The sequence below is a fragment of the Antechinus flavipes genome, chromosome 1 (assembly GCF_016432865.1).
Source record: "Antechinus flavipes isolate AdamAnt ecotype Samford, QLD, Australia chromosome 1, AdamAnt_v2, whole genome shotgun sequence".
Taxonomy (NCBI): Eukaryota; Metazoa; Chordata; class Mammalia; order Dasyuromorphia; family Dasyuridae; genus Antechinus; species Antechinus flavipes.
Window position 1 is genome coordinate 262,051,247 of NC_067398.1, and position 25,635 is coordinate 262,076,881.

At 32.9% G+C, this 25,635-nt stretch overlaps 1 protein-coding gene across 1 annotated transcript; it reads right to left on the reverse strand.

Annotated features, from left to right (window-relative positions):
• Positions 1–4,713: 4,713 nt before the first annotated feature.
• KDELR2 (KDEL endoplasmic reticulum protein retention receptor 2) lies at positions 4,714–24,511 on the reverse strand. Its single transcript, XM_052001053.1, has 5 exons — positions 24,191–24,511; positions 11,074–11,174; positions 8,597–8,755; positions 5,662–5,914; positions 4,714–4,906 (listed from the first exon to the last, which is right to left on the reverse strand). Exons 1-5 carry the CDS (start codon positions 24,279–24,281, stop codon positions 4,872–4,874), a joined length of 639 nt encoding a protein of 212 aa, XP_051857013.1. The 5' UTR covers positions 24,282–24,511; the 3' UTR covers positions 4,714–4,871.
• Positions 24,512–25,635: the final 1,124 nt, after the last annotated feature.

A 25,635-nucleotide genomic window follows, 5' to 3' on the forward strand; every position in this document is an offset into this window, starting at 1 on the left:
AACATAAATACATAATCCTCAATACAAAATAAATATAAGGTAGCATGGTAGTAGCTTCCAAGTGCATTAGGAAAGGCTTCATATAGAAAGTAACATTTGAACTGACTTTTAATTGGAGATTCCAAGAGGAAAAGATGAAAAAAAAAAGTGCACACCATCGACAAGGAGACAGAAGTTGAAGTGTTGTGTGTAGAACAGTTAGTAGGCCAATTTGGCTGCATCACAATATGAGGAAGGGAGTGATATGAGAAAAGACTGGAAAGGTAGGAAGGAGCCAGGTAATTTGTATAAATACAAATGTCAAGCAGAATTTATATTTTCCTTAGAGATAATAGAAAGGCACTAGAGTTTGGTGACCAGAGATGAGATGACCACGCTACATCTAGGGAATTTACTTCCAAAGCAATGTGGAATACAGATGAGTAGTGAGAGGCTTGAGACAGGGAAACCAAAAAAGGTTATTGTGACAATCCATGTGAAAGATGAAAATCCTTAACTAAGATGCCAACTGAGTGAATCACATGTGAGAAATGTGAAGATACTTGTGAAGATAGGGACAAAATTTGGCAAGTGATTAGATGTGGAGGTCAGTGAAGAATCAAGAATGACACCAAAGGTGCAAATTGCATGATTATTGAGAAAAAGACAATGAGTTTTTCTTTAGACATGGTGAGTCTAAGATGTCTTAAGGACATCCAATTGGAAATTTCTAATAGACAGCTGGTGATACTGGATTTAGAACTTAGGAAAAAAAAAAAAACTAGGGCTAAATACAGAAATCCAAAAGTCATTTACATAGAGATAGTAACTGGATCCATGGGAACTAATGAAATCACCAAAAGAGTATCCAGAGAGAAAGACAGAACTTTCAGATACACCCACAATTAGGAAGTCTGACATGGATGAACAAAGATTGAAATGGAGCAGAAAGATGAACAAGCAAAGGAACTGGAGGTTTTGAGATTTAGGGCAGTAATGACTTTAAAAAGTTTTAACTATGGAAATGGAATAGGTGAAACTTATATGAACACATTTCAAAATTGATAATTCATAATGTCAATATTTAATAACATTAAGTAAAAAGTAGATTAGGAGGTTAAAAAGAATTTTTAAAAATATCTAGTCACATAGATTAAAATATGATGTTCAGATAAATCTTCTTCAGCTTCTTCTTTGTACACATATCTATATCATTACATATACATACAAACAATTCACCAACAATTAATTGATATTTGTAAACTAGCAGCCATCAAATCCTTAGAGAAAACAATATAGCATATCCATTAACACATATACTCAAAATGAGGACTTATTTTTAAAAATAGTATTTGTTAAACCAATAATTAGATTTTGCTTTTGTTATTAAAGTTAACTGTAACAACTTTCAATGTCATAAAAGCCACTATTAGTTAACAAATTAAGTATTCTTTTATAGCCCTCAAAGTAGTTCTGTGAGACCATTCAACTTCCTGGTACTCCTGGGAGGTACAAATTATTTGTTCTGTTCTGGAATAGGAATATAATTTTAGAAAGGTTAAGAATTTCCTTGGAATTCCTAGCTTAAAGTGGCTATATCATTATTATATTTTAAAAAATGATGTTCAAATACACTGCAATTTATTTCACAATTAGTGGGAAATAGGGAAAAGGGAACACAAATTGAAACTATAATGCTCATATAAACTGTAATCCCATAGTGACTTGTTGCCAAGTTACTAACCAGCTAGCTACACATATCTATAGGACTGAGTCTCTCTGAGAGTTCCATTATTTCAGCCAGTAGAGGGCAGAGGCCCACAAAATAAAGCAATATGCAATTCACACCAATATGCACATTTCACAGTTTGTTGGTGTACAAAAATCATCAGTTCTGGAAAATAAGTAAACATTATTTTTACACTCACATTTCTTTTGCCCATCCTATAACTGGTCAACTATCCTATAAAACAGATTGAAGGAGGTAATCTCTAAGATCCATTCAAGCAACTTCTCAAAACAATGTTGTTTCCTACAAATACCTGACTACTCCTACTTTATGATCTTTCAATGTCTCATCACACCACACAAATATGACAGCCTAGGATTACCTGCGTGAGTGCATGGTAAAGAGAGCCCTTCAAGAAAAAAGGGGTGGCAACTTATCACTATAGTTGTAGTTAAGTGATATATGAGGTTCCTAAGCACTGCATCTTTTCTTTCATTTATTTACTTCAGTGTGTCCCTTTCTTTTAAAGAATAGATTAAATCTAAATCCCACTTTGTTACTTCTCTTCTCTCCTAATACAGTTCTTAATTCCTCAATAATGGGTTCTAATTCTCAAGACCTCTGTATTTAACTACAGAAAACATCCTAGAAACTCTGGAAAAACTGATCAGCATAATTTAATATCTTCTAGTCATTTCTTTTTTTTTGTTGTGAAATTTAGTATGCATTAGGGAAGAAATATTTGAATGGCCTTTATTGACATATGTTATTGGCAGAAAGGAAACATTTGCCATACTTTGTTTTCACCTTAAGAAGTTACTTGGAGAGATCAAAATTAATTTCTCTTAAGTGTGAGTGGATCGTAATTACCAGTTTATAATGTGTATAATTATAGCTTACTAACTGTATTAGATCACCTAGCTCATGAGATAAAGTATTCTCTAAATCTTAGAAGACTGTATAAATAAAATTATCATCTTTTGTTCATTTATGTATTTAAAAGAAGACAAAAACACTTTAGCAATGAGAGAGTATTACATTACCTGATAAACTTTATTCAGTAGGGCAAGGTAGCTATTTTAACATAGTGCTTAAGAAGATATATCACAGAAGATGCATTAAATTTCCAATGTGAATGAGAATTCTTCTCCAGCTTTCATCCCAACCCAAACACATTTATTTGAAAAATGTTATTCCAATCTTAGCTAATTTTATTACAGCCTGGGAACAGTAACTAAAATAGTCATTCCATTATAATAAATCACAAAATGGGAATTTTAAAAATTTTCAAAATAAGTTCATTTACTAATCAAAGTTTCAAATATTTTTATTTTTGCTTATTTCCATTTCTTTTTTGACTTATGATGCAGAAAACAGATGAATTATTTCATAGTGAATATATGATATTCTGTCAAACATATATCATATTCTTTTGCTTCTTTCCTATCCTCTCAGAATCACTCCAAGGAAGATGGAAAAAACAACACAAGAAAGAAAAAAAAGCTGGAAAGCAGGAAAAAGAAGAACTAGCATACAAAAGGGAAAAGAAAAAAAACAATGTAGAGAAGCAAAAAGGTATGAGATTCATAACTAAGCAGCTGCTCTGCTAGTTTAGTGACACTAAAAGAACCATTACACAAAGTAAAACCCAATCAGCATATTCCCCTAAATAATTTTAGTGCAGAAGGCAAAACTATGTCCTTCTTGTAGTTAAGTACTGTTAGTATTCAACACTTATAACATTTATGGTGCATCACATAAAAATCTAACACCAACTTCTGTATAAATCAAAATGAAGCAATGCCAAAATACAACAGCAAATCAGAAGGAAACAAATTTAGGATTTTTACAAAATAGAAAAAGCAAGTATAATTATTAAATGGACTTTAAGTGTTCACACCATGAGAGCTTTTGTTGCAAATTAAAAAAAAACAAAACCTAAATTCATTTAAACAGGATGCTCCAAAAGTTTAATTCATAAACAAAGACAGTTTATTCTGTGTTTCATAAAATGTTTATTTTGGATGGTAACACAGGATAAGTCATGCAACAGCTCAGTAAAAAAAAAAAATGTCATTATATAAAGAATGATAATTGGTGCTGTCAATTTAAAAACACACCTGTAAATCATAACTAATCCCTCAAAAGTGACATCAAATGAATCTCAATATGGATATTACTTGTAAAAATATTCATTTGGGAATACTTACTTTTTACTCTTTATAAACACAGAGAGCATTTAAAATGGGCTGCCTATAGATTACTGCAATCAACAATAACAGTCCATTCTGTAGAGGTGCAATAATAAAGTTTAGGAGCATTTTATATTCAATATTATTAATATGCTTCTTATCTCAATCCACCAAATGAAGAACAGACATATGTATCACAAACCAAATAATTAAGAACCACTACCAATTTAAATCTAGGAGCTAAATAAGTCTTTTCTCATCAAAGCAGTGCCTTTGATGTCTCCAATACTAGATTGTTCTCTCCAGTCACAACTTGTTTTTTTTTTTTTTTTTGGTAATGAAAAATACATACCTAGAAATCAATTTATCCTTGTCAATTTTAAATGGTATAGCTGTGACTTCCAAAGGTTATTTTCACATTAGGTGGTATAAGAGATACTGAATATAACGCCTCTCACTTTCCATGTTGGTATCTCAGACTTCAATTAACAAATATAATTCATCTTTTGGCAAAAATAAATATAGTGGAATGCAAGTGGAATTGAAGGAAAAATATATGATCTACCAACTGCTGTAGCACAATTTCATTGTAGACACAAAGTTAGCAATTTCAAAGAATTCTTGAAAATAAAAAAGTTTGCACTTATTCCTGGTTGTAAACAACCTCACAAAAACCTCACTTTTGGAACTATTCCAATTGAAACTACACACTGAATTTATTAATACAGCATTAAGTTTCTTTATGTAAAAAAATCTTTGTACATAGTAATAAAAAAAAGATAAGGCAAGATGCATAAAACAGAAATCCGCTGGTTTACTTTCCTCTGTGTTCTTACAGAGCCGCTGATGACTATCTGCAATAAAAAAGTTGAGTTTCTGATTTTCTGTCTCAAGCATCTTATGCCTTTGTTTGTGATAAGAATTCTGTCCAAACATCCTGAAGGACAGATGCTGGCGATGGTCTTTGGCACTTACGCTGGCAAACTGAGCTTCTTTCCCTTGAGTACTGGGAAGAAAGAGAAGAAAAATAATAAGAAAATGTTACTATATTTAAATGATAGGGTTCTCTAATTTCATTTGTCTTCATCCCTAAACATTTGAAAATGTATTACATATTGATTAGATTTATATAGCATAAGGAAGAAAAACAGGTGTATTACAACTAGAGTCAATTAACCAAACACTTCAGAATATCAGAGTATGAAATAGGAACTTTACTTGATTATACACTGACTTTGAATAACAATCAGAAATGTTTGTTCAAGATACTTTATCTTGATACTCATTCTTTTCTTGTCAAGTCTTAACTTTCACAAGGATTAGAATCCTATCTAAAATCTAATTAATACACTCATCAAAAATGTTCTCTCAAACTAATCCAAAACTAGATTCAAACTAGGTCAACTTTAAGAATTTATAAAACATTCAGAGAGTGAGAGTATCTGATAGAGATGTTGAATAGTTCTTTGCCTATTCCAGAACAAAACCTTTGACCTCAATAATGTAGGGAACTACTGAGGAAAGAACTATCAATTCAAATCAGCAACTGCTTTGCATGTTATCATCTCAGAAGTGCCTCAGAGATTGAGAGATAAAGTGATCTGAGAGAGTCACAAAGTTAGTAGATATCAGAAGTGGGACTTGAATCCAGGTTTTCCCAAGAGGACTGTTCTCTATCCAATGTCATCCATAAATTAAAGCTTATTCCCTCAGATTGCATTTATAAATAGTTGAATATATGAGATGCTCCACAGTTCTTACCTTTTGTAACATACAAATAGAAGAAGTCACAGTAGAGAATAGTCTGGACCACACCAGCAACAACAGCTATGAGGTCAAAGAAACCCTCAAAATAGTAGCGCCAAACCCAATTAATTAGATACAAGGCACGATATAGGCCAAGGAAGAAAAGATAATGAGTGGTGATGGTCTCGGCTTCCCCAGTTTTGCTGATCATAAAGAGTTGTGGGAGGATGGCAACTGATTCAAGGTAGATTGAGAAGGTCCACAAGATCTGTAAAGTAAGTTAGTCAACTACAGTTAGTAGACTAATTATCACCACAAAACAGGAAAGGCACCTATGCTTTATAAATTTCTGCCTAAGATGAAGAATTACAATAGACCAATTCTACTTCTTTGGTTGTGATTCTAGACTAAACATTGTATCTTCTTACATAAAACACCACCAATTTTCTACACTTAATGGATCTGTAAGGGGGAGTCAGACCTTTATATGGGCAATATGAAATAGTAATTGGTTTCCCCCCATTCTTGATCACATACATTACCTCCAAAAACTTCTCTCTAACTACTTTTCTATATGGGTTAGCCTAGATTTTCTTTTTCTCAACTTGACAACCCAATTTCATTTTTAAAATCTTTAATGTTTACATACAAGTTAAAAAATTTATATACTTCTCTTACATGAACTTTATGTTTAAAAAAATGGTACTTCATTTAACTTGACAATCACAAAAGTTTTAATACTATTCTTAAACTATTTATAGAATCAAATTACCTATCAAACAACAGAAGCATAACAATATAAAACATTTTTATACTTTGAATGGTTAGAAAAAAGTTACTTCTAAGAGATACTCATTATTGTGAACAATTTACACAACAGTATTAGTATGCAGTATTGTTTACATTAAAGAATGCTGTAAGATGTTGAAGAGAAATCATGGCTTTCAATTCTGAGGTACCACTTCATATCTCTCAGATAGGCTAAGATGACAGTAAAAGACAATGAAAAAAGCTAGAGGGGATGTAGGAAAACTGGGACACTAATATATTGTTGGTGGAATTGTGAACTGATCCAATTATTCTGAGGAACAATTTGGAACTATGCCCAAAGGGCTATCAAAATGTGCATACACTTCAATTCAGCAGTGTTTCTACTGGGCCTGTATCCCAAAGAGTTCATAAAAAAGGGAAAAGAATCCACATGTGCAAAAAAGGTTTGTAGCAGCTCTTTTTGTAGTGGCAAGGAACTGGAAACTGAGAGGATGCCCATCAGTTGGGGAATGGCTGAATAAGTTACAGAAATAAATGCAATGGAATATTATTCTACAAGAAACTATCAGCAGAATAATTTTGCAGAGGCCTGCAGAGACTTACATGAACTGACACTAAATGAAGTGAGTAGAACCAAAATAACATTGTACATAGCAACAAGATTATGTGATGTTCAATTCTGATGGACTTGGCTTTTTTCAACAATGAGGTGATTCAGGACAATTCCAATAGATCTGTGACAGAGAGAGTTATCTGCGTCCAGAAATAGGACTGTGGGGATTGAATATGGATTACAATATAGTATTTTCACTTTTTTGTTGTTGTTTGCTTGCTTGTTTTTTTTCCTCCTTTTTGATGACTTTTCTTGCACAGCATGATAAATGTGGAAATATGTTTAGAAGAATTGTACATGTTTAACCTATATTGGATTACTTGTGTCTAGGGAGAGGGAGAGAAAGAAAAAAATATGGAACATAAGATGTTGCATAGGTGAATGTTGAAAACAATCTTTGCATGTATTTTGAAAAATAAAAGCTATATATCCCAAAGAAATATTAAAGAAGGGAAAGGGACCCGTATGTGCAAAAATGTTCATGGCAGCCCTTTTCGTAGTCACTAGAATGGATGCCCATAAATTGGAGAATAACTGAGTAAATTATGGTATATGAATGTTATGGGATATTATTGTTCTGTAAAAAATGACCAGCAGGATGATTTCAGAAAAGCCTGGAGAGACTTACACGAACTGATGCTAAGTGAAATGAGCAGAACCAGGACATCATTACACATTTCAACAACAATACAATATGATGATCAATTTTGATGGACATGGCTCTCTTCAACAATGAGATGAAGCAAATCAGTTCCATTTGTTCAATAATGAATAAAACCAGCTACATCCAGTGAAAGAACACTGGGAAATGAGTGTGGACCACAACATAGCATTTGTACTCTTTATGTTGTTGTTTGCTTGCATTTTTATTTTTCTTCCCAGGTTATTTTTACCTTTCTAAATCTGATTTTTCTTGTGCAAAAAGATAACTATAAATATGTACACATATATTGTATTTAACATACACTTTAACATGTTTAATGTGTATGGGACTGCCTGCCATCTAGGGGAGAGGGTGGAAGGAAGGAGGGGAAAAGTTAGAAAAGAAGTGTTTGCAAGGATCAATACTGAAAAATTAGCCATGCATATGTTTTGTCAATAAAAAGTTATAAGAAGAAGAAGAAAAATAAAAAGCTATTATTAAAAAAAAAAAAAAAGAAATCATGTCTTTCAAATAGTATCCACAAATGCATTGTACCACAATAGATAGCATGTGAATCAAGATAATGAGATTCTGGTTTTGTTCACAACAAACATATATTAGAAAACAAAATAAATTTTCTTTTAAAATCTTTGTCAAAATGGAACATGAGCTAGATAGAAGATGAAGAAAATATACATTCTGAAATGAATGATATAAAAATAAAAGTTAATAATTTAAAGAAAAAAAAAACAAGATTAACTTTACTCTTGAACTTTGGATATAACATTTTTTATTCAATAACAAATTCCCACAATCACTGGTTTGAGGGAAAATATATGTATCATCTTAAAATCACCCCTTTCCTTAGTCAATCTTCCCTCCTTAGACCTTCCCATAAAGTTCCCAACAATATTTTAACTAACCTCAAGTGGAGAGAAATCATGATTGACTAGAAATGAAAGTCCTCCAACAGGGACAACCAGAAACTCCACTCGGAATGTATCGTGGTTTCCATCATACGTAGCCTTAAACTTCATGTAGATTAAGTACACAGTGGCATATGCACAAGCAATGTAGATAAGCTAATAAACAGAAAGTAAAAAAATAGAATATTATTAATTTATTCTGTAAGTCATCTCCTCCCTTCACAAAATATATGTGTAATAAAAGGAAATGTATTTTTCATCATAATTTGAAACTATAAAATATCAGGAAAAAATTTTAAGTTGAATTTAGTTTAGAAACCAATTCATTCTTAAATTAGTAGAAAAGTATTTATTAGTTTGCTCTTTTCTGAGCATGGATAATTTAATTTACATGTTAAACTTATCAATCTTAATTAGTATTAATTATGATATATGTTGGTTGAACTCTGGACTTTCAAAAATGATAAATCACTATTTCTTTGTGATGTGAATGTTTATTATGTATATTATATAGTTGCCCACTTCCTTGAAAATTATACTGTTTGCTTATTCTCATATATGTGCCTCTCCTGAAAAGACCAACAAGATATTGTTTATGTTGAATATTTGAAAGATTTGTGATTTTATTAGTATCTCTAGAGGGGAAATTTTACTTTCTCTATGATTTAGCAGATGGTCTTTCAAGAATTGCTGTAGTGATAATGAATTTTTCTGAATTTACCTGATGGACATTTAGTCTATCAATGGACTTTTATTCAATTTTTTTTTTTTTTTTAAGTTCGGTAATACCTATTAGATGTTAGCTTTATGATTAGCCTTTAAGAACCTAGCATTACTTCCATGTTAAATAAGGCCACATTTAAGAAATTCAATGGGCATAATTTTTAACATTTGTAAATATTAAGAACAAATTATAATTGATCTTACTTACAAATAAAATATACTCAAATTGGTTAAGCCAGGCAAAAATTCAACAATTCTGTGATTTTAAACTTGGGACACCCTAGGTAGGGCAGAATGAACAATCAATACTATTCTACTATTCAGGAAGTAGGGGTATGGTAGAAAAAGTACTGGATTTGGAAGTCAAGAGAAACCTGGGTTTGAATCCTACCTCCAACTTTTATTTTTATTGATTGTATGATCATGAGCAAGCCACTTTAATGCCTCTTCTATAAGACAGGAATAATAATATGTATAATTCTTCCACAAGATTGTATAAATCAAAAAAGACAATTATGCAAAGTTCTGTATAAATCTTTTTGTGCAATATAAATGTCAGCCATTGTTAAATATCTTTTTTTTTTCTAATGGTAATTAAAATGGAATCATACTATCTATGAAACTGAATGAAAATACATCTTACATCCAACAATAAATAGCTGATTGGAAGAAAGGCTAATGGTGGTGTTATTTGGATGAAAATACAAACCATTAGCAGAAGATTGTAAATTCTGATATCTGGTGGGACCTGCACATTCTTTTTCTACTGACTGATAGCAATTCCAAATAACTGAACATGGGAATATTAAACTCTTTAGTCATAAAGAACTGTCCGTGATTATCTGGAGTTTGTAATGTAAGTTTATCAGTAAAGTTTATTAGCAAATAGTGAAAATAAAACTATCTTTTATATGATGCACCATTATCTACAAAGTCTTAATTTTATTTTTTTGAATTCCTTGAATACAAGAATAAGACTCTTATTTCCTTCTATCGAGCAGAACTCTAATTGAAACTAGTACTTTTGGAACAAAAATAATCTTATCCATAAACAAAAAATCTGTACTTAGACCAATAAGGTTTTTTTTAAAGGCTAGAAGTCCCTGACAATTTTACATATGCCTCAAATCTTGTGATGCTAAAGTTAGTCACCCTTTGGGAACAACAACAAAAAAAATAGAATGAAATGAGAAAAGCACATTCAAGACTTACGGGATCTTATTCAACAAAGAAAATTTTAATTGAAGGAGGAGGAAGAAACTAGAATAGAATCTGCACAAATTAGCACAGTTTGAAAGTGCAAATAAATTCTGATTTCAATTCTTTGTTATTTATTCTTCCTGGGTTCCTTACTCAAACTAATTTTCCTCTTTGAATTAACAATACAAAGTTTAATAGTTGTTTTTCTTATGTAGAGGGCAACTAGAAACTTAAAAATTTATAATTTTTTGAGAACCTGCAATGAAAGTTCAATGCATTTTAACTACTCCCTATTTTCTCTAAGATAGAAATCAAATATCCATATAAATTTTATCAATTTCTATTTATACTTTGTCCAAGTCATGAAAGCATATCTAAGAATGGCCTTTATGTTTGCAGCTTTTTATTAATCACACCAGTAAATAACAGCATACATGTAAAATACTTTACAATTTATAAAAGCATTTTCTGCACAATACCCCATTAGAGTTAAACAAAAATACAGAAGAGAATTATGCTTGCAACAAGCACTGTTAATTGGCATATTATACCTTCATAGATGTATTATACAGTGAAATAAATGAAGTGAAGAGATCCAGGTAACGAGTAGTGAAGACCAGTGCAAACAGAAGCTGGCTCTTCCCAGAAATACCTAAAGAAGCAGAAGGAAATATTATTATAAGAAAATAATATGCTTTAAAATATCTCCAAGTGAATCTGTGAGTTGGGTTCACATTAGAAAAAGAAAAAACCCTAAATAAATGATATTCCAGGAATAAAAAGTATATAAATATGAATTATTAACCCCCCTCCCCAACATACTAGAACACATAAACATGTGTACATGGGAAGGGAATAAGCATTTATATAGAACCTTCTCTGACAGGCGCTGTGCTGATAACTAATTACCTCACAACAATCCTGTGAAATAGTTGCTATTATTATCCCCTTTTAGAGTTGAGGAAATTGAGACAAACAGTAAAGTGATTTGCTCAGGATCACACAGTATCCTGAGTCTAGGGCCTGGGTCACACAGCTAGTTAAGTGTCCGAGGCCAGATCTGAACTCAGGTCCTCCTGACTTATGTTTTTTCAAAGTCAAAAAGGAAGTGACATACTTATTTCAAATGATGCTTTCATTGTTAAGAATATTTTTTGAATATTCTCTCCATGATGTCAGGAAATATTGCTTCTTTAAAGCTAGATTTTATTTTCAGAAACAAGAACTCATTTGGACTCAAGTATGGTACATGATGCAGACAATCAAGAAAGAGTAAAAAATGAAATGTGCTTATAAAATAAAGTAAGTTTTACTCTATGGCTTACAAATTAGTTTTTAAGACACACAGTATATCCCTACAGATAAAGTAAAAATGATTGTAATTGTAATAAGCATTGTAATAAGCAAACAGTTTCCCAAGAGAATCACTTTGAAATAAGGAAAACACTCATTTGGATTTATAAATTCTAGTATGTTTGTTCTCACCTCTCTAACTCTAGTGATTATGTTATAGTTCTTTGGAGTTACAAAAACTATCAGACAGCACAGACAGCAAGATATAAGTGATAACCAGATATGCCAACATTATATAGTAAAACAAGCCTCAGAATTGGGAACCTTCTGGCTGTGTAACCCAAAAGGGCCAATCATTTAATCTCTTAGTACTCTAGAGAGCTTTCTAAGACTAAGTTGCAGAGCAGTTGCAGAGCAGTTGCACAGCTGCTTTAGTAGAAACAAGAGCTGTTCACTGGAAGCTCTCCACAGCAATGAAATGTGAGGTCAAATAAAAGGAGGAAAAAACACAGTTATCCAGAATTGAAAGGTAGTAGTTGTGCTAATTACCTAATCTGTTTGCTATCCAACAAGGGTCATGATATGAAAATAGTACATACTGTATATTAGTAGTAACACCAGAGACAGCATGGTGGAAAGGAAAAAATGCTGGACCTGATGTCAGGAAATCCAAGAATAAATGCTCTCTCAAACTATTTCCTTTTGCAAAGTGGAGATGATGTTTTTACTACCTAGCAAAGATAACTGTTGTAAGAAAAGACATTTATATATCTTGAGTGCTATATAAATATGAGTTATTAGCAATTCAAACATTGTGATCTTTAGATACACATTTGACATTTATGTAAACAAAAAAAATACACATAGGATGCAACTACTGTAGAGTAGTATTATAAAAAGCACAATACTAGTGTTATCTCATTCACAAGGATCATCTCTATTGGTGAATCAGAACTAATAGGAAACAGAAATCAAATTGAACTCTATTTTATAAAAAAACTAAAACCCAAAGAAGTCTGACTTGTACAAGTCAATGACAAATTTGTTTTTTCTTTCTATGATACCATACTCTTTCCCCAAAATTCCAGAAGGTGATAATGAAAAGATCACTGCTCAGTCTCTAGTATAGTGGGAAATGTTTATTTTATTAGTGAGGAAAAGAGATGTTTCACATAAACTCAGCCTGTCATTTTCTTTCCTGGCAAAGTAACTAAGAGGGATACTATTAACTGAATACATTAATTAATGAACAAAATATGGATAACAAAGGCTTTGGGAGCCAGAAAATATTGACTTCATCATGTTACCAACATATGAAACCGTGCCATACATACAATAATATCATTATATTTTAGCTTTTTCTATATAAGAAAATATCTCAAATCAGTCACAACTAAGTTTATTTTCTACATATTTGTCCCCTTTTCTCCTTTACCAAATGTCTAATTTGGATTTAGATATTCCTATCACATTTATACCTGTTTTCACAGGACAGTATTTACCTAGTCTTAGTAAAAGATACAGTTTAATAAATCTTTTGAATACCACTTCCAGTTATAAAGCCATTTTATATAGTCCTTTTTTTTTTTTTTAAGGGAATTAGAAATTCATTTATTTTCTTCCTTGGTAGAAGAAATAATTAAAATGTTTAAGAGAAGATAAAAAGTAACTAAATTGTTACTTCAGAGTCATGGGAAGACAACAGGAGAGAGCTAAAACTGTCCTATCTCTCAAAACATCAAACCATTGCTGTACCTCAAGCCTAGAAGTGAAACCCATCCATTAAATTTTCTCCTCTGTTGAAAATTCCTACTTCCTTTTAAGGTCAATTTGTAAGCATTCCTTGCCATCTCTCCCAAGATAATTTTTTTCATCTTCAAATTTCTCATTCATTGAGCATTTTTAAAGCTCATTTAAAGGCTTAATAGTAGGCACTGGAACACCAAGACAAATTGAAATAGCCCTTACCCTCAGAAAGCTTTCATTCTACTAGTAGAAACAATAAGTATCTAGAAAATTAACCCAATAATCTGAGGGGAAACACAGAACTATAATATGAAGGACAGTATCAACAATAGAATCAAGGGCAAAGAATAAAATAAAAGCATTTAAAAGCAGAAGAGAACTGTAACACTTCACTCATTTACTTTACAAAATTAAATGTTTTATTAGAAATTCAACTATCAGTAACGTAGTTACTTAATAATTACTTATATCTAAATTTTATAATTTAAAATTGCATAAAAAAGCAAAACATTTTTCAATTTTTCCTTCAGTTCTATTTATGATTCTTTTTTTCATGCATTCACATTCATTTTCCTCATATTATTAGTGGGTATGCCATTCTTCTACTTTGACTTTGTTCATTTTGCATTATTTTATAAAATTCTTTTCAAATTTTGTTGCATTCATGCAACAATTTGTTTCATTTATGAGCTCTTCAGAGAGTGCCTGATGCTAAGTCCACACCTCTCCCCATTCATGATTAGGCTAGATCATTATTACCATTTTACTGTTACTACTTCTTTCTCCTATATTCTAAAAACTTATTCTGACTTCTCATTAATTCTTTAACTCAGAAATTAAGGTAGACTACTTTCACTTAAGTTACACTTCACAGAGGATAAATAGGATAAATAAATGCAACAATTGTTTCTTCATACTTTTCCCAACTTAATTTTCTTACAGGATTCCAATACATCAATGGTTATACTGAAGGATATTTAAATTTATTTTAATTTTAGTGGTAATATATGAAGCTACTATGAAAATCTTTGAACAGTCAGTTCTAATTAAAGTTTGTGATAATTCAGAGAATAATCCTAATAAAGAAATTAGTGAGTCAAAAGGAATTATTTTTGTAACTTCTAATATACTATCAGATTGCTCTACAGAAAGATTCTATTTAGAGTTTCTAGTTAATTTTATCATTAAAAACAAGAAATATAGGATCCTACTCAATAATTAAAAATATATATATACTTAAGTTCTCTATTATGTCCACTTAATGAATAAAAAAGAAAAAAAAAAAAAACAATGGAAATCCAGAGACGAAAATCCTAGGAGGTATAGTTTCAACAAAGTTGCTAATAATTTCTCTTTGAGAGGATGGTAGGAATCTCTAATTTAAAAAGGAAGAGGTTTTCCAGGATTTGCTATAAAAATACTTTCTTTCCTCTGGAGTTTTTGAAGCATATACATTCTTGAAAACCTCTTTTTAAATCTTCAAATGAGGAAAACCCTAATTTCTTATACTACCAAATTGGAGTAGGGAAAGATACCCAACATAACTTTCTAGAAAAAAAATTCAAAATACTTCATAGTCTAATAGCCCCATTTATAACGGTCTTATATTTTGTGGTTTTGCAACTATTAACAGATACAGTATTACTTCTGGATATCAGGTATTTAGAGAGTCACATCTGGGTATGCTAATCTGAAATTCTCTATCCTCAATCCTATTTATTCTCTGTGAAGAGTAACTTCAGTGAAAGCAGTCTGCATTAATTTCTGAGTCAAAAAATTAATGAGAAGTCAGAATGGAGCTTTTAGAATACAGAAGGAGAAGGAAGAAGTAGCAATAGTAATGGTGATAGTAGTAATGATCTGACCTAATCATGAATGGGAAGAGGTGTGGACTTTGCATCAGGCACTCTCTAAAGAGCACATAAAACTACTGAACATTTCCAGTAGTTTTATATATAGTATCATATCATTATTATTTTTTAAAAGAACTTTGTTTAGAATTCTTCATCTGCCCAAAATGCCCAGCTCACCAGCTGATGGCTATTAGTAGGTTTTTCATCTCAACCCCCTCCCAAAAAAAGTACATTAGTATTCATGACAAGTATAGGACATAGCTGAGATTCTTTGGAGGGAAATCAGGAAAGAAACTCTTTCTAGGGAAGAAATATGGCAGGTTAGAGTTATTCCTAAAAAAAAAAAAAAAAAAGTTAAAAGCATTGTTTTCTGTCAATGAGACATGCCAAAGATAACCAGCAAACAGCTATTATTTCATGCAAATCATAATTTAGTAGCAACAATTAAACTAAATTTACTCCCTAAAGCATTTATATGAATTTTAAATTAATTAATTTTCCATGTTAAGGTGCAATTACCTTGTCAAATCCAAATCAATTTTAAAATTTAAAATACCAATGTTCTTTTGTGGGATTAAATAAAATTTAACAAAAATTTTGCATTATAAATTTTGTATTAAAAATAATAGCATAAGAAATTTGGTTATGCTGTACATTAAATTTGTTCCCAATTATTTTTGGTGGAACATAAGATTATCATTTTCTTTAGAACATGAATAACATCTTTTATGTACCACTAGGAAAATTAGTTTTGCAACAATACTAATTAAAACTCTAAATGTACATTATATAGTAAATCCAGAAAATGTTTGCATTATTTATGAACCTATGATAGGTATTTGTACCTGGAGAAACAATGATTCATTCAGCCTTGTGTGTAATTACTCAACAAGTATCTGTTGATTGTGATGCAAATACATAGAAAAATCATTACTTCAAAGAAGAGAGGAAAGGTATCAAAGCCAGAATATTGAGCAAAAAGTCTAGAACTGCCTAGAACTTAACATGTAAGGAATAGTGGTGGTGGTAGCATATATGTGGAATGAATGGTACCCTAAAACAAATTTTTAAAAAATTAATGCCTATATTTTAATACCTTTCACTCCTCAACATTTAAATTCAATTAAATATGTGGCATGGAAAATGCTCAAAGCTTCTGATGACAATAGACAAAGGTGGGCACAATTTCTAAACTATACCTAGGATAGAAGATTCTCTTGCAATACTAAAAAAAGTGATACAAAAATCTTCAAATCTCTGTAGTAATCAAAATATAAAATACATTTTGTTTTTAATATGAAAACAAACATTTTAAAAATACAATATGCTTTGGGGCACAGTGGATAAAGGCCCTGGAGTCAAGAAGACTTGAGTTCAAATCTGTTCTCAGCATTTAACACTTGCTATTCCTGTGAGCCTGGGCAAGTCACTTAACCCCAAATGTCCCCTTCCCCCAATACAATATGCCTCATTCTCATATCTAAAGTATAAGAACTCTCATTTATATCAAATGCCACTACAGATCCTTTCTTCAGTTAACTTAGCAATAATTATAGATATCTGATTTCAAAAACTGAAACTTTAGAAAGGAAGAACCCACATTTATGGAATGGGAGATATAACAGAAGGACCAAAAAATATGAGACTATATTTTTCTTCTAAATTAAAATAAATTCTTTCAAAAGCAGACTTTTTACTTAAGATCATCTTATATGGGAATGAATTTAGTATTTGCAGACCAAACCACCCTAGTTGCTAGAGCATCTGATCAATCTGTTTCCCCAAATACTATACAAACTACAAGCTATTGCAAAGTCTTTTATCAATGTTGAAAATGCTAATTATGAGCAAAATATCCAGGATTATAAAAAGCTATAGAGTGCATGATAAAACCTTGTGTCCCACACTACTTCTATATTTCTAACAGTAGTAATTTCCATCAGTAGTAGTAAGCTCAAATAGAAACAGATCCTTGCTGACAGCTGCATATTGATCTAGAAGACTATCCTTTAACACTGATGCTGTACTGTATTTTTATTTATTGCTCAATTACATTTTAGTCTGGTTTAGACTGAACCTGAGAATTGACCCTCTAAGTTTATATAAGGGCAGTTCAAGCTCCACAGCTACTTTTTAAAACATACATGACAATATTGGAAATATTGTTCAACAACATGATAAAATCTAACTTGGAAAATATATTATTTCAGGACCAAGAAATAAAGAAACCAAAGGCTTATGGACTACCCAGAAACCTCATTCTCATACAACATGAATACCATGCTCAAGAAAGCAGAAAGTACAGAATTGGGCAAATACTGATCATTACTATCATTTAAAAAGTGAATCTGATTATAACTTAATAGAAAATAGAAATAATTTAAAAGACAATTCTGTGCTGTGAATGCAACCCATTTTTAAGAGGTCTAGTTTCAAGATCTCAGAGAGTGGAACAATCTACAAGAATGGAAAAGATCATCAACCAATGGCATCTATACCCCCAAAATGGGAGACTGGGAAACTATCAGTAACTATCTATTACTATACATCTATTTTCTCATTTTATAAAAGCTTAAAGTCCAAACATGCACAAAGGATGCAGCTCTATAAATCCAATTTGATTAAAATATGCATAGAGGTAGGTGGCATAGTAGATAGAAAACTAAAATTATGAGCCAAGAAGATCTAACATACTTGTTATACTAACTATGTGCTTCTAGGCAAGTTACTCAACCTCTCTGTTTTTTCATCAGCAAAATGGGGAAATTAAGAGCATCTATTTCAGTGTTTTTTGTGAGGATCACAGGAGATACACATAAAGCAATTTGTAAATTTTAAAAAATGAAAAATAGTGTTATTATTTATTTATCTACTAAATTAAATGTCTACTATATTCTATATACTGAACAAGGATCTGACAATACAAAGGAAAAAAAACAACAATATAGAACCTGCTCCCCCCAAAGTACTTATAATGGGGACTTATAATAATAATAATAAAGTAATTATAATGTTCAAGTTAGGACACAGCATGCAAACAGGTATACTGCAAGGTAGAATATGATAAAGGGGAAAGTGGGATACAAAGTTCTCTAAAAAAATCTGCGAAAACCCTAAATCACTAAGAGAAATGCATATTAAAATATCTCTGAAGTTTCACTTCATACACATCAAAGATGACAAAAAACATAAATAGTTCATCTTGGAGGGCTGTGAGAAGACTGCTGTGAATTAAAAAATAAAAAGGGCAGAACCAGAAGAATAATATACACCAGGTAATAGTATAAGAAACATAAGTTAAAAAATTTGTGTTCTTTCTACTACACCACATATTCTTCAAATCTAAAGCGTCAGAATGCTACCTAAAAGCATCTAGAAATCAAACTAAATTTTAACCAGAGAAATTTCATGTTTGGTTATGAATTTTCCCTCAACTATAGGACAGAAAAGTACCTCCAACTATGCTCATCTAAATTGTTTTTTATGATGTGAATTTTTACACTGAGATTGCTTATGTGAGCAAAACATTTGACAAAAGGCTTTCAAGGTAATCTAGCGAAAACACAGAGAGATGTGTATTGGACAAAGGACAAAAAACACGGATAGACTTGGAACTGGTTAAATAGCTGCACCCAAAGAGTGGTCATCGTGTCAACCTGCAAGATCCAGTAGAACATCAGAAGAATCTGTATTTACCCTATGCCGTTTAACATTTTAATGAATTACTTAAAGACATTGATAGCATATTCGTCTAATTTAGAGAGAACACCAAACTAGAAGGGATTAGCACACACTGGATCTCAGGAGCTAAAAAATTATAAATCTAATAAAATGATAGGGACAAATATAAAGTCCCACATTATAGGTCCAAAAAAATACATGATGAAAGAAGTATGGTTAGATAGCAGTTTAATAGAGTGGCATGGATAGAGAGCCAATCATTTAAATTCATGTGCCACTTTGTGCTTTATAATCCTGGGCAAATCACTTGACTTTTCAGTGCTCTAGGGCCCAGCTTCTTCAATTGTGGTTTGAGATCCCATAGAGGACAGCATAACCAAATGTGGGGGTTGTGAAACTGATTTATTATCAGTAAATATTTGATTTGCATAACTATTATATGTATCTATTTAACTGGAATCACATAAAAATTTCTTGGGTGAAAAGGGGTCACCAATGAAAAGTTTAAGAAAGTGCTGTTCGAGGGCATGAGATGTCAAACTTGAGGTGGGGAACCAGATTAAAATGTAACTGTAAAGTGTTTAACAAAAGTAAGGATAAAATACAACATTGATAATGTTAATTTGTGTGTATGTGTGGTTATTTTAAAAATCAATCTGAAACTTCCAGGGATCCTTTATTATAAAATTGCTAAGAAAGTACCAACCAATATTATTAAGGGAATTTCTTCAAGGGGGAAAGGAAATGGCCCTTTGATAATGAAATCTTAAGTTCAGTCTCCAGGTCAATCTAGATGTCTTGACAGACTTTATGTTCAATATGAGCTAAGAAAACAAATACAATCCTTAGGTTGTATTAAGAGAATAAGTGTCTATAAGACTAGGAAAGTGGTGGTCCTACTTGCTCATTCAGATCATATCTGGAATACAGAGTTCAATTTTGAGCACCACATTAGGTTATTGATAAAAGTCTCGAAGAGGGCAGCAAGAATGGTTAAAGTCTTTAATTTCATGTCACATGAAGATCTGCTGAATGAATTGGGAATTTTTAGCTTAAGAAGAAACAGCCAATAAGGGGGAGTGCTAGTTTGTTTTCAAGTGTTTAAGGAATGTTATAGGATGGAAAGAATAGATTCCTTTTTGGCTAGAAGAAAAAAGCAGAAGTTATAAACAGTTTTAGACTTCAATTATGGGGGAAAAAAAAGCCTAATGATTAGTTATCCAAGAAAGAAATATGCCATCTTAGAAGCCAAAGTCAAGTAACACTAAGCATCTTCAAGCAAAATCTAGATAATTATTTGTGTATGTTATACAAACTTTTCTGGTTCAGGTATAAATTGTTCTAGATGATTTATGAGGCTCCATCCAATTAATACTCTGTGGAATAATGGAATCCAGTCTGTGGAATCGCAAGCAGATTCATAATATTGTAGACCTCATCTCATAAAAGTTCAATTATCTTATAAAAAATAAAGAATGTCTTAATAATCTGTCACTAAATGAACACAGATTGATAAAACAGGTTATCAAATAAAGATATTTCATTCATTTTATTGACCTGTTAATTTATTATGAAACTTTGAACACATCATTAAGTTTAAATTCAACATTTTATGATACTAAAAGTTTATAACAATGATGAATTTTTGTTCCTATTTTTAATACACCAATAATAGGCACAAACAAGAAAAAGCTGAGCAAAAAGAAAATCTTTCAAACAACCTGGTTTTGATTATAGTCCAAAAAATAGCAGCAATTGGATTGTTTATGCAAAAAAAAATAAAGGTTTTCTTTACTTTTTAACACTTGTAAAAGCAGTATTTTTTCTACACTATTTGTGAAAGATAGTGATTTTGAAGTAACTTAAATGGCTTATCAAGGATGAACACTGAATAGATGCCAGAATTCCAACATTAGTCTAGATATCAGAACTTTCAAAAGAACCAAAACATGTAACTGTCTCCTCAGAATCATCTGAGAAATATACTATGTAAAATGCTTATTTTTAAAAGAGAACCTAAACAATTTTTAAATTTTTATATTAGGACAACAAAGAACAGCAATTCAACTTTTTGTTCACATAGGAAACCATGTAGGTATTTTTTAAATCAACTAAGAAACTCACATTAAAGAATTAAAATGATCAGAAGATCACCGAATACATTTCAAGTGTGAGAATCTATATTGTATAGTCTTCCAAAAAAGATTTATAATAGAAAATGGCTTAGTTCTGTGCTAACACTGTATGTTAGTTATTTGCAAAAACAACAAAAAACACATAATACATTAATTTAATCTTTTCCCTTCTGATTTAGTAACTACTAAGATATGACATTTTCCTAAATTCTCCCAACCTATTACGTGAAAATAATGACCACTTGGGAGAAGGGGGTTAAAAACTCTGAATCTTCTAAACTAATCCAAGTTTCCTTTAAAGTTTCTATACAGTTTCTATATAGTTTCCTAATCCCTAAAGCTCCTATTTACTATCTTTTAATCTAATATGAACATTTACAAATTACACAAATAGGCCCCTCCTTACTTACTTTGAAGGCCTTTCTGTATTTTGGGAGGAAAATCTAAAGTATGTAATATTAAATCACAAGTCATTTTTTTTTTCACATGAAACAGAAGGCTAAATATACACTTGATGGAGTCAACCAAAAAAAAAAAAAAAAGAATTAAGAATCTTTTTTTAAGGTCTAATGCTTATGCTAACATTTTATGATTCATAAGGGGTTATTATACCAACATATTAGTATAAATATAAAGAGAAAAGCAGGAATATGAGTCATTTATGGGTAACCAAATATTCTGGATAGCTTAAACTATGAAAACTTTTTAATTTTAATTATACTGGATAAAAATTTTTCCAAAAGTATTACGGATTTGCAGGATTTTCAGAACACACCTAAATCAAACATCATTTCTTAGTAACTCAAGTTTTGCAAGTGTGTATTTCTATTCTGCTGCATTAAAATATCTGCTAATTATTGACTTAGGTCTGTCTTCCTTTAAATTAAAAATCCCTCCAACTACTGAAATTTTTCTTAGTTGTGTTTTCTGTCTTTCTCTTGACAGTTGTTAATTATCACTGCCCTCCGTGAGAATGACTAGAGTGGCTCTTTTCCCATTTTTAAACTACTGGTTTTTTTTATTCTGTGAGGCTGGAAACTAGATGAATCTTATTAAAATTATCTGTAAGTATAAGTGGTTTTTATATGGTAGCTGAAAAAGCTCTCCTATGAGTAACATGGATAAATTTTCATTCATGGACTTTGTAAAATCTATTTTGGTTAGCCACATACTCTCCCCCCTCCCCCCATTTCCTGATAAAATTACTCATAGCAGAATTTCAAATAAATGAATTATTAGTATATTTGGGAAATAAGGAGAAAATGAGGTAAAGATGAATTAAAAAAACAACAACACTGTGGTCCTGAGGATCATGGTGAAGTCCACTTTTCATTGCCTCATCGACAATACTGAGAGTAAATCACTTTCTGAAAAAAAAATGTACAGATTTGTCAAAAGTTCAATGACTCTTGATAATTATATGTTATAAAAATTCTTCTTCTTCTTTTTTTTTTTTAAATACAAAGAGTCCTTCAGTTTCTAGGGCTGACTTCAAATTACCTCTCCCCTCGATTGGTATGGCAAGGAATAAGTCTTTCAAATAGTGTCTTCACAAAATTTATCAAGTTTAAGGAAAGGGTCTAGATATTTGGTGACTTAGCAAAGTGACAATGATACAATAGAGACTATGTTCTATGGATGAAATATAAAAATTAATAAAAAACTAACTTCAGTAAGGTTAGTTCTTAAGTGAGGGTGTATATAAAATACAGTTTAATCCATAAAGCATAAACAGCATAGCAAATTTACACAAGGTCTGTCTGTTGACCCCTACCCATATAAACTGAGTATTTTTGCACATGACTGTCAAGCTTCATTCACAGAAGTTCTGAAACTGAGTTTATTAGTTTTTATCTCAACCCAAAAGGTAAGTACTAAGTCCTTGAAACCAGCAGGGACTCGATATCATGACCTCTTCCAGCAGCATCCAGTGATCGCTACTGAATCCACCACACCTTCAAATAGCTGCCACGTCAGATGGGGCCAGGAAATGTAATCGAGTGCCCATCCTTCCAACGGATTCATTGATTCACAATTTTGAACCCAGATGCTTAAAACTTCTCTAACTCTGAATCCTCCCAAATGAAAATCACTATCCGTTCACTTGCACAATAGAAAGACGTGAAAATTTATGGGGAGAAAAGCCATGGATGCTTAATTTCCGAAGTTTCAACTGTTCAAACAGGCAAAGGCCTGCAAAGTGCAGAATCAGCTAGATTTGTAACTTCACTCCCAAAACTCTGAGCACAGCATCTGAGATTAATTGAGCGCCCCGACATCTATCTACACATTCTGTAAAAAGTTTAGCCACTTGTAAAGTGTGCAGAAGCTACTTTCTCTCTGTAATTTTCCCAGGCTGAACTTTCCTCTACTCCCTCCGCCCCCGCCCCATCACCTGGTACTCGGCTCAGGAAAGGCTCGGGAAGCTACATGCATCAGGCTAAGAGGTGGTGGAAGAACTACAGACCCGAACTTTCTTTCCCTCCTAGGTGCACAGATTAGTGCATAGCCTTGGCTTCTATGCAGCAGAGACTTTCCTGAAAGTAACCCGAGCACTTCACCCAGGGAATGCACGAAACCTGGCCCTTCCCCACCCAGGCAGCCAACCGGCCCAAAGCCGCGGGGAGAGGAGGTGGGGCAACCCCGCGAGCTGCAAAGGATGAGACAACTCGGGGGAGCCCAGGATGCCGGGGCCGCGCACAAGTGCGACGTGGGGCTACGTCTTTCCCGTGGCTTTGGGAAGGGGCAAGGAGCAAGAGAAGTCCTTTGGGAGGAAGAGGTCGGCGGAGGTGAGACAGCCCGGGGAAGCTTCCCACTACCCGGTCCGAGGGTGACGGAAAAGTGCAAGAAAGACCCGGGGTCCAAAGCAATGAGGAACCGCTAACCGAATCGGCTGCGGCCGCCCACCCCGCCCCCGGAGCATCAGGAGGCCGCTCCCGGCCCCCCGGGGCCTCCCTCACCGGCGCAGGAGCGGGTCTTCCAGATCTTCAGCAGCAGGATGATGATGGCCGCCAGGTGGGACAGGTCCCCGGTCAGCCGGAAGATGTTCATGGCGGCGGCGGCAGGAGCAAGCAAAGCCGGGGGCGGGCTGAGAGGGAGCGCGGTGGCGACTGGAGGGACTGGGAAAGGAGGCGGAGGCGGCGGCGGTTTAGCTGCTGCCCCTAAAGAAAGCGGCGAAAATGGCGAGATGAAGGAGCGACGTGGCCCGGGGACGTGGCCGAACAGCCAGCGCCGCGCCCAGTGTAGTCTGGGAAAGGAGAATAAGCCCCCGCCCCTGTCTCCTGAGACCACGCCCCCCAGCATCCCAAAGTCACGCCCCTTAAAGGGAAATCTCCCACTGAGAGGGCGCTTGCGCAGAAAGTGTCCCGGGAGCTCTTGCATCTTTTTTCCCCTTTGGGTCGTTCCCAGACTGCCAACACTCTTAGGAAGATTTTGAGATCTTTGCGTTGGCATCCTTTAGGTTTTGTGGCAGAGCAGGGCATGAAGTTTGATATCATTTGGCCATAAACCGAGGACTTTCTCGCTTGTATTCTAGGATGTTTTGAAGAGTCTTGAAAGGGGTTTTGATATACTATTCTGAATTTAAACTTCGCGAGGGCAGGGAACTTCTTTCTACCTGTCAAAATGCCTTGTACAATAATCAGTGCGGGGCAAACTGTTAAAAAAATTTTTGGCTGACTAGAAAGTAAAAGTAGCAGGCGTGAAAACATATTTTATAATTGATTTATTGCTTGTCTTCTCAATGGGTGGAGAGGGTTTGGAGGAAGGGAGAGAATTTGGAATTCAAAGTTTATTAAATAAAGTTTTTTAAAATATAAATAAAATAAGGTAATATTCATTTTATTTAAAAGGAAGCCTGGCATAGAGGCTTCAACTGAGTCAGGAAGACCTAGGTCCAGAAGAGCATAATTTCTTAAGGAGTTTCCAACTTGAATACTTGAATTTTATGGATAAATTTCAGAGGGTCTGTGAAATTGAGTGGGAAAAAAAATACATCTTTATTTTTATTATTCAAACTGAAATTGAGAAGTCAAGAAGTATTAAGCCCCTTCTGTGAGTTAGACACTGTGCTAAGAAATGCCGATATAAAGGTAAAAGATAGACCCGAATTTCAAGGAGCAAGTTCATAGTGTAATGTTGGAAGACAATTCATCATTAGCACAAATAAAATTCTATTTTCTTCCATTATGAATTTTTAAAAATTCAGTTTGAGAAAAGGTCCATAGTCTTCACCAATCTGCCAAACGATACACAACACAAAAAAGGTGAAAAATTACTAATGTAAACCAATCTCCCTCATTTTCCAGATGAGACAACTGACTGGTCCACAGGGACTTAAGCACGCATCAGAAAGAGGATTTCACCAACAATTTTCTGACAGTTTTCTAAGACTATCAATTAAAGA

Coding starts and splice junctions, on each gene's coding strand:
- KDELR2 (XM_052001053.1), bottom strand. CDS start 24,281: ATGAACATCTTCCGGCTGACCGGGGACCTGTCCCACCTGGCGGCCATC. Junction 8,756..11,073: donor TGTATAATACATCTATGAAG/GTATAATATGCC, acceptor TCTGTTTATTAG/CTTATCTACATTGCTTGTGC. Junction 5,915..8,596: donor ATGATTTCTCTCCACTTGAG/GTTAGTTAAAAT, acceptor CTTACTTTACAG/ATCTTGTGGACCTTCTCAAT.